Source organism: Hylaeus volcanicus, chromosome 3 (genome assembly GCF_026283585.1).
Source record: "Hylaeus volcanicus isolate JK05 chromosome 3, UHH_iyHylVolc1.0_haploid, whole genome shotgun sequence".
Lineage (NCBI taxonomy): Eukaryota > Metazoa > Arthropoda > Insecta > Hymenoptera > Colletidae > Hylaeus > Hylaeus volcanicus.
This window is the reverse complement of record NC_071978.1, coordinates 29,849,003-29,865,935: the sequence shown is the minus strand read 5'-3', so window position 1 is coordinate 29,865,935 and position 16,933 is coordinate 29,849,003. Positions and strand designations below refer to the sequence as shown.

Genomic DNA, 16,933 nt, shown 5'->3' with positions numbered 1-16,933 from the left:
GAATCTCGACCTATCTTAACTCTATCCTGGAACGCGTATTTCCCATCCCGTACATTCCTACGTATACCGACGCGTTTTTTCCGTTTACAAAGATACGTAAAGAAATCAAACGGGAGCGCGACCCGTGACCTGTCTGCTTACCGCGAAAAAAGATAGAAACCGAAGTTGTCACCCGGAGCAAGGTTACACGACGACGTCGTCTCGTGCGTGAATTCGCGATTACCGTCGGTGTGTGTATCCTTGGCGCCTGTGTATCGAATGACGCGAGATCACGGAAAGCCTCTCGTCGAGACGCGAATTAATTGCTGCATCTCGTGTCGCCGCGGTTAGCGTTCGATGAAAAACAAGCACCTAACCGATCGGACGAAGAACGGTATTACAGCGATAGCTGTACAGACGCGAGCAAAGTTCGCGAAAGTTAGAGCTAGATGGAATCGAAGCTAGAATTTCCAAAGCGAAAACGGACTCGAGTAGTCCTCGCTGGTTGTAATTCGTACGGAAAGAGGATCAGGATCGGCGCGAACAGCGTGTACGGGCAAAAGAGAACGAGGACGATCGGAGGAGATCTTCGCGAGAAAAAGAGTAGCGAGGAAGAGTGGTGTCTCTACTTGGTCTACCCACACGAACGGTATACAATGAGAATCGAGCAGAAGGATATCGTGTACGTGCACATGGACGCGAGTACGCGGTAACATCCCACGCCGTGCGACACGCGAGAGAAAAGTAGGGAGGCCGGATCGGCGTTCTCCAGGCAAAAGAGTCGTGCCTCGCGTACGTCGTGGCAATGGTAGCGACGGAGAGCAACGCAACACCGTGTGGTCACTAGGGCCAGCGAGCGATCGTCGATGCCACATCGACTCGCGGTACCGAACCGAGAACATCGGTTCAACGAAGCTTCTCCCATCGTCGCGTTACACACGACCACTGTCGTTCCGCACCGAGACGAACGCGTCGAATAGAGACAAGAGAGAGAGAGAGCGAGAAGCGAATCGCGGTTACGCGCACGCAGCCAACGGCGTCTTCGGGGACGAGAAGAAACGAGTTTACAAACAACGCCGGGCACGGCGAAGCCTCTCGCACCGATCCGGGAGATCGTCGCGACCTTTACGAAACGCGTGTTGTTCGCGGCGAGTAAACGTTTCGCAGTTTTTGTTTCTTATCTTTCGTTCGTTTGCACATATTTTGTTCGCGTGCGCGACGTTCGCGCGTGTTCGGTATCGCTACGCGTGTTGGATTCGTATGAAAGCTCGGCGCGAAGCAGTGAACGCGATCGAACCGCGTCAAAATGACTATACGCAAGAAGCCCAGTGAAACGAAAGGAAAAACCAAGAAGGGAATTACGAAGGAGATAGCCACGAGCTCGAGTTCGTCAGACATGACGACCGTAGAGACGGTGGAAGTGGTATCGTCGACGAGCGTCGTCGAAGAGGCGAGGCAGGTGATAGAGAGCGAGTCCACGAGCAGCGTCGTCGAGGTTACCAGTGGCAGTCGCGAAGTTATCATGGATTCCAAGGGTAACATCGTCAAGGTCATCGAGACAGTCCCACAGATCGTCGGACAGACAACGTCTACTTGCAGAACAGGGAAAAGCTCCCAAGACTTTATAGCGCAGGAACAGACGCAATCCCTTAAACAGGGTAGAACCGTATCGGATGGCTCGCAAAACGTAACAGACGTCGTTCGCGGGGACATCTTGGAAGCCGGTAAGAGATCAACGGAGATGCAAAGCCGTAGCGAATCTCGCGCCGAAACCATTCAAAAATCAGTCTCCTCGACGACGATGGTTGAGACGTCGTCGTCTATGGAAGGCTACAGCAACGATTTGTCGAAAACGAGAATTATTAACGGAACCGCGACCGGGGAACAAAAGCCATCAGTGCAAACTTTGTCGAAGTCCACCGAAAGCAACGTGGCGAGCAAGGTGACTTACGAGGCGTGCACTAAGGACGGCCAAACGGTTTCGAGTACAACGAAAATCCGTGAAACAGGGGAGAAAATCGACGACAACGGACTGGTGACGTCCTCGCAGAGTCGCAACGTCGACAACGAGACCACGGTCGTACCCTCGGACCTAGGCCGAGGTAAACTCACGGATGACGTCAGAACAGCCAGCGACAAGATCCTTCGCGGCTCCTCCGCCGTCGTCGACGCCGGTGAAAGCACTTCGAAGAGCAATGTAAAAGTCAGTGAAATTGTCACCCGGTGCGGCAAGCCTGGCCAGTCTACGTGGGATGGTACGTTTATTAGCGAAAGTTCGCCATCGGCTAAGGACAGAAACTCCGCGAGAAACCTCGAGACGTCTCGCGGAGATCGGGACAGTCGCGACAAGGCGAAAGTAGATCGTCTGGTTTCCAAAGTTACCACCGGGAAACAGGGCTACGAGTCGAGCGTTCAAGTCTCCGAACAGACCTCGATCAACGATCAGCGCGTGTCGTCCACGACGTCGGTGATTCGCGATAGCAAAGTTGTCGACGACGCTCGGATTTCCTCGACCAGCCGCGAGAGCTTCGATCGCAGCAACGTTGCATCGATGATCCGCGACTCTCGAGAGGAGACCATCGGGGACACGACCGATTTCGCGGATGCACAGAAACGAGTTACGACGGAAGTGCATTCGAAGGGAGCGCTCAGAAACGCGAGACCGGGAGATTCCACGTGGGATGGTACTTTCGTAACGGAGAAGCATCTAGAGTCCAGAAGAAGAAACGTTTCCGACGCATCCGTCTTCCAGCACTTTGGCGGCGATAACGTCGTAGAATCGACGCAACGCTCGGATTATGGAGAGAAGAGTTCCGATGGAACTTACGAAAAGAAATCGTCGAACGTGGTTCACACGGTACACGGTGCCACGGACTCGTCGAGATTTCTAGCCGAGGAACGCAGGGACGTCACGGAAGAGATTTACATCGATGGGAAACCGATCAAAGACGGGACGTCGCCGTCTCGAAGGGCTACCAGACCCGGGGATTCCACATGGAACGGCCAGTTTGTTTACGAAAAGCCGCAAGATGATCACAACACGTCGTCTTCGATTAAGACGAACGAGAAACGACACTATTCCGAAGACGTTCAAGACGTCACGGAAGAGAATTACATCGACGGGAAACCGATGAAAGACGGGACGTCGCCGACTCGAAGCGTTACCAGACCCGGAGATTCCACGTGGTCCGGACAGTTCACTTACGAAAAGCCGCAAAATGATCACAAGACGTCGTCTTCGATTAAGACGAACGAGAAACGACACTATTCCGTAGACGTTCAAGACGTCACGGAAGAGCACAACGCTTCGAGTATGTCCGAGTCCGTCTCGACCTCCTACGTCGTGGAATACGCAACCTTCAGCGACGAGAAGGTGCAAAATATCGAGAAGAAGAGGAACGTCGAGAAGGTGACTTCCATCTCCGAGACGATTCTCGAGGAAGACACCGGAGAAAGTGGCTCTCCTCGGCGAACGGGAACTCCGGAAAAGGTAACCAAGGCGGACACGACAACTAGAAGTTACAAACCTGGTCAATCTACTTGGGACGGTAGCTTCACTTACGAGAAACCCCAGGTTCCGGAGCGTCGTCGTAAGCCAGACACGCGAGGAGCGAGCGACTCCGTGGTTATCCGCGACGTCACGGAAGACAATTCGTTAAACGAGACCGAAATCTCGTCCACGTCCTACATCGTCGAACACTCGTCCAGTCAACAGAGTTTCACCGACGTCAAAGATTCTAGTCTCTCCTCTATACACGAGACGGTGGTCTTTGACATACAACCCGTACGACAGGATGGTCCGTCGAGCAGACCCGGGAGTCCCGAGAAAACACCTAAAGGTAGGGATATCAGGATCGTTAAGCCTGGATCATCCACGTGGGATGGAACCTTTGTCACGGAAAAGCCTTCGGAAACGAGAAGACCGGCCAGCAGGGAGTCTATCGGCGAGAGACCGACGGACAAATCGCAGCCCGAGAGTCCCGTACCGAAATCGAGGAGACACGTTACCGATACCACGTTGGATATTCGCGACATCGACCACCGAGATGTCTCCAACACTTCGGAAGTCTACGGCAACACCGTCGTCATGGAGCAGTCGACTACCCACGAAAGTTACTCCGATTCCTCGAATCTGGACTACTCCACGAGCTCTATGGAGACGGTTATTTTCCGCAACGGCGTTCCAACGTCCACGCCGAAGAAGATCACGATCGACGAAACTCCTAAACGTTCGAAGAGTCCCGAGAAAGAACCGTCGGAGCGCAAAGGTCCCCGATCGCAACCCGGAGCTCCGAAAACGCCCGAGAAACGTTCCAAGAGTCCCGATAAGACTGACAGATCCGTTCGACCTTCGAAGCCCGGCGCCTCGACGTGGGACGGATCGTTCGTGTACGAAAAACCTGCCGAGAAGCCGAGCGATAAGAGGACACCGATAGACGTCGCGCGTCATTCCGTTGATAAACAAGCTCCGACTCAGATTCCGCCAACGGATGCTGGAAACATTCCGGAAGACAAGAATGCAACTTACTTCACCGAAAAATCGATTACCCTTTCGGACGCCTCGAGAGATGTTCAGACTTCGGAATTCGTCACTTCCACCGTTCTGGAGCGCGCGTTAGTTTCCGATTCCGAGGTTCTAGATTCGTCGAAAGTTTCTACGACCCTCGTTTGCGAGGTCGACGACAAAAGACGTCCCGACGAGCCTGCGAACGGACCTCGAGGACGCCTCGAGGATGGAAGGATATCTCCCGAGAGACGTCCCAAGAGTCCCGAAAAGAGTCCCGTTGATAAGACGACGAGACCAACGAAGCCGGGCGCTTCCACGTGGGACGGTTCCTTCGTGTACGAAAAACCACAAGATCAGAGAAAGAAGCCGGCTGATCAGACGAAACCGGAAGATCGGGAAAAGGGACCGAAAGAGAAATCGAAAGACGATAAACCCTCGTCCCTCGTCCCCAAAGACGATACCACGCAGATTTCGATCGTCACGCACGATGTCGCGGATCTACGAGAAGTCAAAGATAGCACGGATATCGAAGTGGTCCAGCAATCTTCTTACGTGATCGATCAATCGTCCAGCTTCACCTCGGTGCAGGACGTTCGCGACGTGGTCGAGGAACGTGTCATCAGCGAATTCACGACGGATACGCGTAAAGACGTGGTGAGTAACGACGAGTCATTACTTAATATCCTTATTCGTGGCGCGGTAAAAGATGTACAGTGGGTGACGTTGTTCCTCGAAAGATTATCGCGTACCAACTCAACAACGGTCCTCTGTTCTTTTATTGAATCAAGTTTCTACGCGAAAGCTGGCCTCGCTTATCGCGCCAGAAAATAACATAATCGCAACAAGTAAATTTCAGTCTAAGAAGACTAATAGAAGAAGTAATTAATCAAACGTGGAACACGGATAATTCAATAAGTGGATGAATAACCTTCGTTGGTTGCTCCTTGCAAGACGTGTCGTAAAATTGTAAATTCGTACACGTACCGTCGAACATATCGTAGAATACGTGTTCAAATTTTGTAATTTTACAACGCGACAAGAGAAATGCCTCGTCTTATGACGAATAAATAACGATGCTCGCGTACATTTCATCGAAACAGAGTCAACGCTTAATTTCTTCGAATAATTAAACGACACACCGTGACGCATGCCTTAATTGAATGAAAACGATTTCTACGCTTCAGAGGAAACAAAACAAACACCGAGTCGAGTTACGCACTTCGCGGAAGAGGCTCGGCCTGTACTTTCACTTCCAAATCAGGCGAAGGTCGTAGGTTCTCGCGCGTTATTCGGTTAAAAATAAAGCTGACGTAGTTAGGTCGAAGGAGAGAAATATGGAGAACACGACAGAAATTAGTGGTGTAAGGTCGATAAACAGTTCATTATTATCGCCGTACACCTTCTTACTCTTCTTTGCTCTGTTCTCTTCGTTACTTTGATATTGTACCGTTCTTCGTGTTCATTCGTTTCAAGTTTACGCTCGATGAATGAATTTCGACGCGTACTCGCTCGACCGAAGTATCAACCATTCTCAATGACGCGCCACCGTAATTATTTTTCGTCCACGACCCCGACGATGACCGCTAACGTTTAGCGAGAGATTATCGAGCCTGGTCGCGTAACTATTTTCCTCCTGGGATGACGCAGTCCCTGAGGCGAATCGTGTTTACAAACCGAGGATTTCGAGCTCGAGCCGGTGTAAATAGTTATTAGCTCGACCGAGATCCCGCCGTAGATGGGCATAATAAGCGACGCGATGAAATTGGCGCGAGTATCTGTTCCGTCGAGTAGCTAATACGAGATGCCGGAACTCCCGGCGGCGTGTGTAGTGCGCACGCAACTGAGATCACCTACAATCACCTCTAATCACTCGTTAAATAAAGCGATAATAATTCGAGTTCAACATGGCCAAGTTCGGTAGTGATCTCATCTCGATTTCGCCTGCTTCGTTTAAAACTACATCGACTGAGTTTCATGTGTCACGGGCATCAATCTCAGCGATCAATTTTCTACGCTTCGCGTTCAAACGCGATCTCGACCTTTGACCCGGTTCGCTCGCCTCGGATTGCGCCACTTTTTCTGCATTCGTGACGTCTGCAACACCGGCACCTGTCACCGAGCTATGCGATATTTCGTGTCGCAAACGGGTTCACAGATTTTAAAAGCTCTCTTTTTTTTCGTCCCAATCCGTTCGATACGTATTCGATTTAACCCTCAGAACCCTGATCTTACAAATTAAATTTAAAAAGATATCGATATATTTTTATTATTTGAACAATTTCGACAGCTGACGTTCATTTTTTTTTAACTTTCGTTCAAAAGAACATTATGCAACATACATACAGGCAAATATTAAAAACAAGTGTACGATTTAAAAATTCGATTTAAAAATCCGGTATCGACTTTGAAACTTAGGGCATTTAAGGGTTAAAAACTGACGTTTTCTTTTTCTTCAGTTATCATTCGTCGTGCTCTTCGAATTCGAAAGTGACGTCATCGGCTGTTAGTCAGCCGCTCGATCCGGAATCAATTCGATTTCATGTCGTGATCTCCGATTTGTCATGCTTAACCCCGATTACCGGGTACTCGCGATTATCCGCGACGCGCTTTATCGTTTCTGTTTGAACCTGACCGATCGGCCTCGAGAAGAATGATCGATACCCAAACTCGCGAATGATGTCACCGTGTGTACGACTCCGTTTCCTTCGCGTGCGGACTTCCAAGAGCACACGCCTGTGTGCTGAATCGCGTAACCTTCCTCCGGTTGATAATGCCTGCGTACGACAGCGCATACCGACCAACCAGCTGCGGAATTTATGGCAGCCGACATCATTGTACGTAAACAAGGTGCACAGGTCACTCTATCGGTCTGCTGCGCTTACCTATGCCCACCTCTTCTGCCCAATCGTTCTTAAACAATTGCTTCGTTTCTCGATTAATTTTTACAAATTTTACGAACGATTGGATTTTGGGTAACCTGTTTCCGCGCATACGTGCACGTGAACGCGGAGATACGCCGGAGTTACGTCAGAGCCTAATCGTGCGAAATGATTTTGTTTATCTGAAATTTTACTTCGGTGTAGCGTTTATCGTCGACCTTCCTCGCAATGACAAAAGTGCATTCAGGTCTGTTGTTATCACTGGCGCATTATTTCATGGAGAGGGGACCTTTTTCGGACTTTTGCGAATTTTTTTCACAAAGCCGTGTATTCGATGCAGTGATAAAAATGATTGTTTATACTCACCTCACGCGTCGAAAAAATGCATGGTCGGAAGACCTCCAATGAGGTATTCTTTTGGAAGTAGGTTGTGAGTTCGTCTCTGTTGTTTCGCCCGCGACTCACCTGGAACAAAAAAGGAACAGAGTTAGCGCTAGAGAGTTATACATCTTCTTGTCGTCGACTCCGTATGTTTTGTTTATAAACACGATAACTCGCGATTCATCATTGTTTCCAGCGTAGACGACGATTCGTTTCATCGTTCGCAGACGGATCGATTATACGTAAATACTTGGAATTCGTACAGTATTTTAACAAGACCTATACGCTTCATGTACTAAAACGTTTGCATAACGTGCGTTCCAATGAATTTCAAAAAGCGTTCTCCTCTGGAAGTACACATTCCAGTGAATATAAATTCCATTCCCCATCGAGGTGGGAGAATTCAACAGGTACTGCGGGGGCGAAATTCATCGACTCGCCGCGCCTTTTATTCTCTTCTCTGATCCAGTGAAACGAGACAATCGAAATTGGATTCCACGATCGTGTTTAATAAGAACGCTTCGCTTAATTCTACGTATATTTCACTTTGACGCGATCAATCGCGGGTACAAGGAACTTTGGATCCATCGAACGACCGCGCAACGAAATTGTTCATGTAACGTTGTTCGTCGAGGTCGATAGCACGAAACAGTTGAACAAATTTCGCAGCTTTATACAGGGCAAACCTTCCATATTGCTTCACATTAAGGGGAGTATTCTCCTACCTCTCAACGAGCCGTGCGCGTTTTAATTAAATACAGGATAAAACGATTCCCTTTTGCAACGGGTCCTCGTCGAAAGGCGCGTAATTGTTCTTTGGTACGCTAACGAAAGATTATTGGATTCATTATTTAATGTTCCCGTTCTCGACGCGAAATTCCCCGTGAAATGCCGAACGTTCTACCGTTTTCCGTTTACATGGGGTTCCGTCATCGGAAGACGTTACGGAGGTTCCCTTTAACAACGTTAGCAAACGTCGCCAGCCTTGTTATCGAATTACGCCGTTTAACCGGGGAACGAACGTGCTCGCGGAGTACAATGATCGATGTTAACGAACCGAAAACGGCTATACGTGGAACTGTTTTAGAGCGATCAACGATCATCTGCTTTGCGCGTCTGGCGAGTGGCGGCATAATTAAACGACGGACAAAGATTATCTTTGTTTGTCCGTTGCGAATGGAATTTTTTCAGAAATCACGCGCGAACACTCGAAACTTCAATCTCCATGGAATTCGAACATTCTCGAGAGCAGATCGTCGGTCCGCAAGGATAGATTCGAAGGGTCTCGCTCAGCGAGGAAACAGAATCCTCGGGGAGCACGTACAGCCGGGCAAAAGTGGCGCGGGTTATGCGATACGATGCAGGCGTGTGCATAAACGGCATCTGCGACCATCTCGTATTACCTGCATTCCGTCTAGCTAAGCACCGCCGATGCTTTTTAACCTGGGGTTACAGCGGCGTTCGTTATGCGCGTCTACGTCTAAAATCGATTGTTAATTATATGACAAATAAACGAGCCGATTTTGAAAAGAGTCTCGATCGAAACATTGGTTTTAATGGTATCAAACATCGAAGAAGCCCGTGCTGCTGTAACTTTACCCGTGCACAACGAAACGATTTTCTGTACAAGCGCGAATTAATTGGCCTCTTGCGAACTACTAGTCGAGTTCTATGTTCGTCGCTAAAAGGGGCGGTGATGTAAACGCGACGTAATAACGTTTCGAATGCTGATCCGAGTGTGCCGATAGTGGGGTTTCCTCCGGTGTTTGCGGTTCATTTTTACGCGATTTCAATGCTTCGCGCAATCGCTTCGTCAAGCGTGATTGCGACATTCTTACATTCGGCTGCCATATTATTTGTATTCGACGCGAATTTTGTAAGAACGAATCGGGGATTTTCCTTTAATTTTCTCGTCCTTCGCATCGAGTAGAAAAAATTGATTATGCGTGGAATACAGAGAATACGGTAACGCTTTCAAGCGTTGCGATCCGTCCGACGAACAGCACGGTGCTTTGAACCTGCCGTGAAAGCTCTTGTAATTAGCAAGGTGATAACCAGTTCGATTAACAGAATCTTCCGTAATTGCCTTCGCGTCAGAGGTGCGCGACGAAGGGCTGCATTCATTGACAAAGCGCAATAGCATCGTCGAGACCATTTGCTTAACGGAAACGTGTACCGTTCGGAGTAAAGGCAACGGGGAATACGTCTAACGAAGTCTGGGAGGATTGGAAAGTCTCGATATTAGTTAAATTAACGTCGGACTCTCAATTTTTCTTATTCGATCCTGCTTGGATTAAAGCGAGGTTAAAACTACACTATGCCAATGATAAACGATAATCTAATTCATCACAACTAATTCGTCCGCAACTATGTATGACAATATCCTGTGTACTGTCATCTTGCCAGCGCGATTGCAATTTGTATATCATTTTAAATGAATCTGCGCGTATTTGTTGAAACTTGTTGCAATCGGAACGGACAGAAGGGCATATTGCCCGTAAATAAACTATCATTATTATCATCATATTTTTGCGGTATGTTCGCAGAGAGATGTCACTAAATCAACGACCGAATTCATCGACACAGAGCAGGTGTCTAGTATGGTAGCGCGGGATGTCGTCGATGATACCCGATTCGACAAATTCACCAGCACGGTTTCAAGGTCTCCGACGGATTCACCGCGGAGAAGCTCGCCGGATCGGCCAGGTTACCCGCGAGGAATCCCTGGACTCAGGGAGGACGATCGACCGAAACCGATTCCAGCTGCTGGGAAACCAAGCCGTCCTCCTCGTCGCGACCACAGTCCTGAGGAGCCGAAAAGGTAACGCACAGGTACTTCGCGCGACGTCTCGTAAGAAGTAGCATTTCCGATCGATGCGTTTAATTTTCGCAGACCAACCGGTGCCAGGGCACAATCGCCCGAAAAGCCGCGCGATTATGTCTCGACCGCGAAACCGTTACCCGCGGCGGGAAAACCGAGTCGGCCCGAGGAGAGACCTGGAAGGGCACCGCGACCCGAGGAGGCGACTCCGTCCTCCGAAAAACCGAGTCGTCGCGACGGAAAACCAAAGGTTCCCGAAAAGCCTGAGTACAGGCCAGCCGCCGGGAAACCGAGTCGCCCCGAGGAAAAACCGAAGAAATTGGACGAGACGCCGAAGAGGGGCGACCAAACGCCGGACTCCCTCGACGGGGACTACGTCCAGCCTGGAAATATACCCGACATCCTGTCCAAGATACCTTTGAAGGAGCAGTGCATCTGCGAACTCTGCACTTGCGGGTAAGTAACGAGTTGCGAATGAATTAATTACGAATTTCAGATTAAAAGGAAGTTATAATCGTTTGCTCTATCGATCGCGGCCGCGACGACTCCAATCGCAGTGTCTGTGCCACGCCACACGTTGCTTTACGGAGAGATTTCATCATCGCATCGTGATCATGCGTGCGTTAGCATTTTTTTTTTAAATGTCCGAGCGTTACAATCCGATCCGATATCGTAATCGATGTACAGGATACTCTGTAACGTTCGTAGTTCCTTTTCTCCGGCAGTAAAATTGTACATATTTTAAACGAACCTTTTTTATCGTTCTTTTCGTGCGTACACGTTTTTCGTTAGTAGAACGAAGAAGGAAGTCGTAGGAAGGGCTCTTAACAAGCGACGGGTTTAATTAGCTTGGAGGGCCGAACAGTTTATTCGACCGCTAAGATTTTCCCAGAGAAAGATGGCATCGGTTAACCTCCTACGAGCTTCCAGACTTTGTGTATTAAGCCTATTAACGCATTCTGCGCTGGAGTCATATAAATAGGTACGTCTTCCGCAGACGGCTCCAACGAGTGGAGGCGTCATTCGCTTGCACGTCGTAAATGGCTCCCGTGAAATTTTACATTTGTCTCGTGAAGTGTGAATCAAAAGTGATTCGACGGAATTAGTCTTGTTGTCGCGGAGAACGTCTATACTTTCTAGAGAGTTTTTCGTTTAAACTGGTCGACTAGTTCCGTTCTCTTGTTTACAAATAATCCTTGATATCTTATGCTCGCTGTGACCGATTATTATGTAAACACTCTCGCTTACATCGTTCGCCTCGTTCTCTCGATAACAGCGGTCTACCTGTTGGATCTACACTCCTACATCCTGCGAGACGATTATTTGTATAGGCACTTTGCGACTAAAGAAACGAATACCGAATGGAAGAGAGCAAGTACACGAAATTTTTCGTTTGCTTTGCAGAGACAACGTCGCGTTTCGTTGCAGCAGAATTTTTTATCTCATGCCCATACGCATTTTAGATGACCAGTGGATGTACACATTTTATCCTCGTAGCACACGGAGACTAGCGCAAATATTGGCTCGGTCGAACAATACGGTCCGGAAAGACTCGGCTTCAGCGATTAAAGTAAAACAGACTATTCGGTGTTTACTATTAGAAATATCTACCTAACTCTGCATGGACCTGTATGCATACGAAGGGAGGTAGGAGTACGAGCACGCGCGGCGCTGAAAAGTGGGACACGAGACCAAGCCCTTGTACGGGAAGTTGTTCCTGACCAATAGCGATCCGTTGCTCGTTCTTCTTCCTTATCGGAACGACGGAGGCAAGGTGATCGCGATTCAAATTTAAGGTGATCCAACGACGACTCCCGTCTCGACGCGACACGCGAAGGAGAAGCCATTGTTTGGTCCTAAAATCAAGGACGTCGAGAAGCGAATCTCGCGTTTCCTTCTTTGGAATTTCTCGAAGGTGATTCGCAATGCGCCACGGCAACCGAGTCGAAAGCGATTTCTCTGGACAGATATTTCGATCGGCGCAAGGACTTCGATTTGGGTCAGGACGATGACGCGATTCGGTTAATGGTTATTTACGGTTGTGCTCTTGAAAAGGATACGCACGATTACGTTAAGATAAGGGAAGTATTAAAATGCTTAAATATCGCGATTGCAATAGAATACCCTCGACTCGTGCTAAGTCGCGTCGATAAATATAATTCCAGTTCTTGTTAGATTGAAACGCTCGACCCAAATCGAACCCTGTCTCGCAAACGAACGCGATCGAGAGATCGTGGAGAATTGATTGCGCGTTTGTGGCCCGCAAGGGTTGTTCCGGCATGTCCGATTCAGCCTGGTCGGCAGCCCGTAATGGGATTCGAGAGCATCCAGATATAGAAAGTGAACGATGTACATATTTTTATGTTTCGAGCAATACTCCCAAACGGTACAGCAGTCTCAAGAAATCTCGATATTTGTAAATAAAAAATCAGAAATATCGATCGAAGCGTCTGGTTGATACAGAGCGCAGCTAGTCGATAATAAAAGATTAGAAGCGTTTCGCGATTCTCCTACAATTTTCGCTACTTTTGTTTAATCTAATTAAAGTGTGATACTACGACGGCGAAACTGAACCGAATAGGAAGCCGCGCGTTGGTAATTACTCGGTCAAGCATAATTCGTTAAAGTCTCGATCGCTGGCGAAACTAATTAGGAGAGGGACAAACATGTTCGAATGGCGGCATCGACGAGAGGCAGTCCGCGTCTCGATCCCGTTGAATGGAGTTGCGCGGCAACCAGATGCTCCTTAGAACCCCGAATAACAGATCGTTCTATACAAACCGTGGTTCTGCATCGAAATTTGGCGTGTTACGGCTCGTATGTAGTTTTCTGTTTCGCCTTTTACATCGATCCACCGGCGACGCATTTGAATGCATCGATGCGTACGTGCCGCGAGTTACGACGACGTCTCTTGCGAAGCCTCCCTTTGATCGACATCCAATTTCCAAATGGCCCCCACGGATTTCGATGCGAATGGGACTGGTTACGGTCTCCGTTGGACGAATCCGCTTATACCTGTTTTAACGTCCTAACAAAGTTTACCGAGGTCCTTTGCTCTAATGTTTCAAGGGGTTGTTGCAGGATTGCGTTCCAGAAACGCGAGCTTATTTTCAGGTTTACTTTAGTAGTCGAAAACTAATTTTTGCTTTCGTTTGAAGAATACGTAGCTTCACGGCGCTATCCATTACGAAAAGTAACGTTCCGAGTGTTCGTCCACGGCGGTCCATTTCTACTAGAAGTTAAAGAAGAAAGGAATTATTTGCCAGACTTCTATGGGTGTCGACCCAGCTACGCGTAGATTTTTGACACCGGTCTCCCTAATTGACATGGAAATTGCGATATCAACTCGTGGACGTACAACAGCCCATGGACGTTTCCTCGCTCCGTTAATTGCCAATTACGATGAACCGAAACCACGAATACTATACGCGGCATTGTTCGGCGAAGTCGATAAAGTCCAAAAGCTGTCTAAAAACATCGTTATCGGGATAAACGCGGCCATCCACGATCGCGGCCTTGTTATAATTAAAATAAGACTTTTGCGTGCGAAAGTTCGCTAAAGTCGTTACTCATCGAGTTATCGCACCCTGTACATCGGTGTTTTTATGCGAACGATCGATGTTTACTTTCATTTTGTCGCGTACTCTGTACATATCGAACGATTAGCGGCAGATGTCAGCGACGGAAATAACGATATCATGTGTTACGAATACATATCGAGGCGCGCATTTCCATAATCTTCGGATTTCTCGGTTGCACCGAGCTGTTGCGAAGGAAAGTAAAATTGCGTAACCTGAGAACGACGTTGAAATTTATATTTTTCGGCGAATGGTTGATCCGGGATAGTAGTTACCGGTGGGGAGTCTGTTTCAATTAGGCTTGTCTAACGTGTGCCGTGCACGAAATCTAACGAACATGCAACTGTCGCGCTAGCACGGCAATGATCACGTGCGTGACCGCAGTGACGTCTGCGACTGATGTACTTGCAGTCTATCAATGAACCGACGGCGGTTATGTACCATGGACGACATGCATGAATATTCGCGAACGGTAGTTGTATCGACGTCGAAGTCTTAGTAGATATTTTAAATCCCGTAATAAATATAAGAAAAAAAAAAAAAAAGAAAAATGAAGCTACAGAAGCTGTAAACACCTGTTTTCTTACAGACGGCATCACTGCCCTCACACCTTGCCAGACGATCATTTGGAGCTGTCTCGAGACGAACCGATACACTCGGTCACGTCGTACCGAGAGGAGTACGACGCGAAACACGTCGACAGGCAGACGATACGCCACCATGAGGATCATCTGCGAATGGAGGGCGACTTCATCGGGGAGAGGCGAACGGATTACGTGGCGACGCGAGGCGAGAGGGCACCGGTGAGGAAACCGCAGGATCATCTCCGACCAGAGGGTGAATTCATCGGCAGACCGAGGGAGGAGGCACCGACGTGGGGCGAGAGGGCTCCGATCAGAAAGCCACAGGATAACTTGAAGCCGGAAGGAGAATTCATCGGGAGACCGCGAGAGGAGGCTCCGAAATATGGAGATCGCACACCCGTCAAAAGACCGCAGGACAATCTTAGACCGGAAGGAGAATTCGACGGTGAGTTTAATTAAAACTGAAGAAAATGTATCTAGCTAAATCCTGATTCTTGTCCCTTTATACACACGCGTTACCGTAACTTCGTTTAACGCGCAGGTACAACAACCACGGAGCTGGTGTTCACCGGTACACCCGGCGCACGGCCAACCCCGGTACGTCGTAACACCTACACGAAGGTCGAGGGTGAGTTCATCGACTCGACCACCATGAGATCCGAGTACATCGACCACCGTACCATCCATCGAGCCGACATCATCAAACGAACGGACAACCTCACGGTGGGAGAGGGTGAATTCACGGTGAGTACCTGCCGCGGGAAAGATGTATCTTTAACGCGTCCTTGCATTCTCGAGATGTTCCAATTCCTCTTATCTCGAGTCGACCGCTTATCGAGCGAAAAATCTGCTGCAGGGTACCTCTCGTCTCAAGGAGGATTTCCACAGTTACGATACGATCGAACGTGAACCACGACGTCGACTCACGTACACGGACGAGGACGATCGATTTTACAGCAAGATCGATATCACGGAGAACACCACGACCACGCAGGAACAATATCGAACCTTTGATCAGACCGATTATAGAACCACGGCCGTGGTCAGACGGGACGACAATTTGAAGCTCGAGGGATCGTTCGAAGGCGTGCCGCACGCCAAAGACGATTACGTCGTGCCGGCGATTACAAGGAGGCCGGAACCGCAAAAGCCTAAAGATAATTTACGACCGGAAGGACCCTTTGAGGGAAAACCGAAGGACGATTACAAACCAACCAGGGGAGAGCGTGCCGATGTTAGGCGCCCAGAGGATAATCTGAGACCGGAAGGGCCGTTCGAAGGACGCCCTAAAGACGATTATATGCCGACCAGAGGAGAGAGAGCGGACGTCAAGCGACCAGAAGATAACTTGAGGCCGGAAGGATCCTTCGAGGGTCGACCCAAAGACGATTTCACACCGAAAACAGCAGAACGTCCGGAAGTAAAAAGGCCGCAAGATAATTTGAGACCGGAAGGGCCGTTCGAAGGACGTCCCAAGGACGATTACATGCCAACCAGAGGAGAGAGGGCCGACGTTAAACGACCAGAGGATAACTTGAAACCGGAAGGTCCGTTCGAAGGAAGACCTAAAGACGATTACTCGCCAAAAAGAGCAGAGCGGCCAGAAGTGAAGAAGCCTCGGGATAACTTGAGACCCGAAGGACCCTTCGAGGGACGTCCTAAAGATGATTACAAACCAACCAAAGGTGAACGCGCAGACGTTAAACGGCCGGAGGACAACTTGCGCCCGGAAGGACCCTTCGAAGGTCGCCCTAAAGACGACTATACCCCTCGGAAAGCAGAGCGTCCGGAAGTAAAGAGACCTCAAGACAACCTAAAACCGGAAGGTCCGTTCGAGGGTCGTCCGAAAGATGATTTTACCCCGAAAACTGCTGAACGTCCTGAAGTTAGAAGGCCCCAGGACAATCTTCGTCCTGAAGGAGAATTCGAGGATCGTCCCAGGGACAAGTACACTCCTGGTGAGAAACGTACACCCATTAGACACCCGGATAATTTGTATCCCGAGGGTGAATTCGACAGGCCGATCCCCGCGTCTTATGGCCCAGGTGAACGGGCACCGATCGTTCGTCATCCGGACAATCTGTTCCCCGAAGGCGATTTTCCTGACAGAGAACGAAAACCTTTCAGTCCCGCCGAGCGTAGAACTCCTATCAAACACGACGACAATCTTCGACCCGAGGGTCCTTTCGAAGGACGACCTAAAG

General features: G+C 49.0%; 1 protein-coding gene across 1 annotated transcript in view; it reads left to right on the top strand.

Moving 5' to 3' along the window:
• The first annotated feature begins 675 nt into the window (after positions 1–675).
• The window catches only part of LOC128874231 (titin), a 23,637-nt gene continuing 7,379 nt past the window's right edge, over positions 676–16,933 (top strand). The window contains 6 exon segments of the mRNA XM_054118743.1: positions 676–5,140; positions 10,293–10,567; positions 10,640–11,023; positions 14,735–15,174; positions 15,271–15,473; positions 15,586–16,933. The exon segment at positions 15,586–16,933 is cut by the window's right edge and continues 3 nt beyond it. Coding sequence (XP_053974718.1) covers positions 1,286–5,140; positions 10,293–10,567; positions 10,640–11,023; positions 14,735–15,174; positions 15,271–15,473; positions 15,586–16,933 — 6,505 coding nt within the window. The 5' untranslated portion in view covers positions 676–1,285.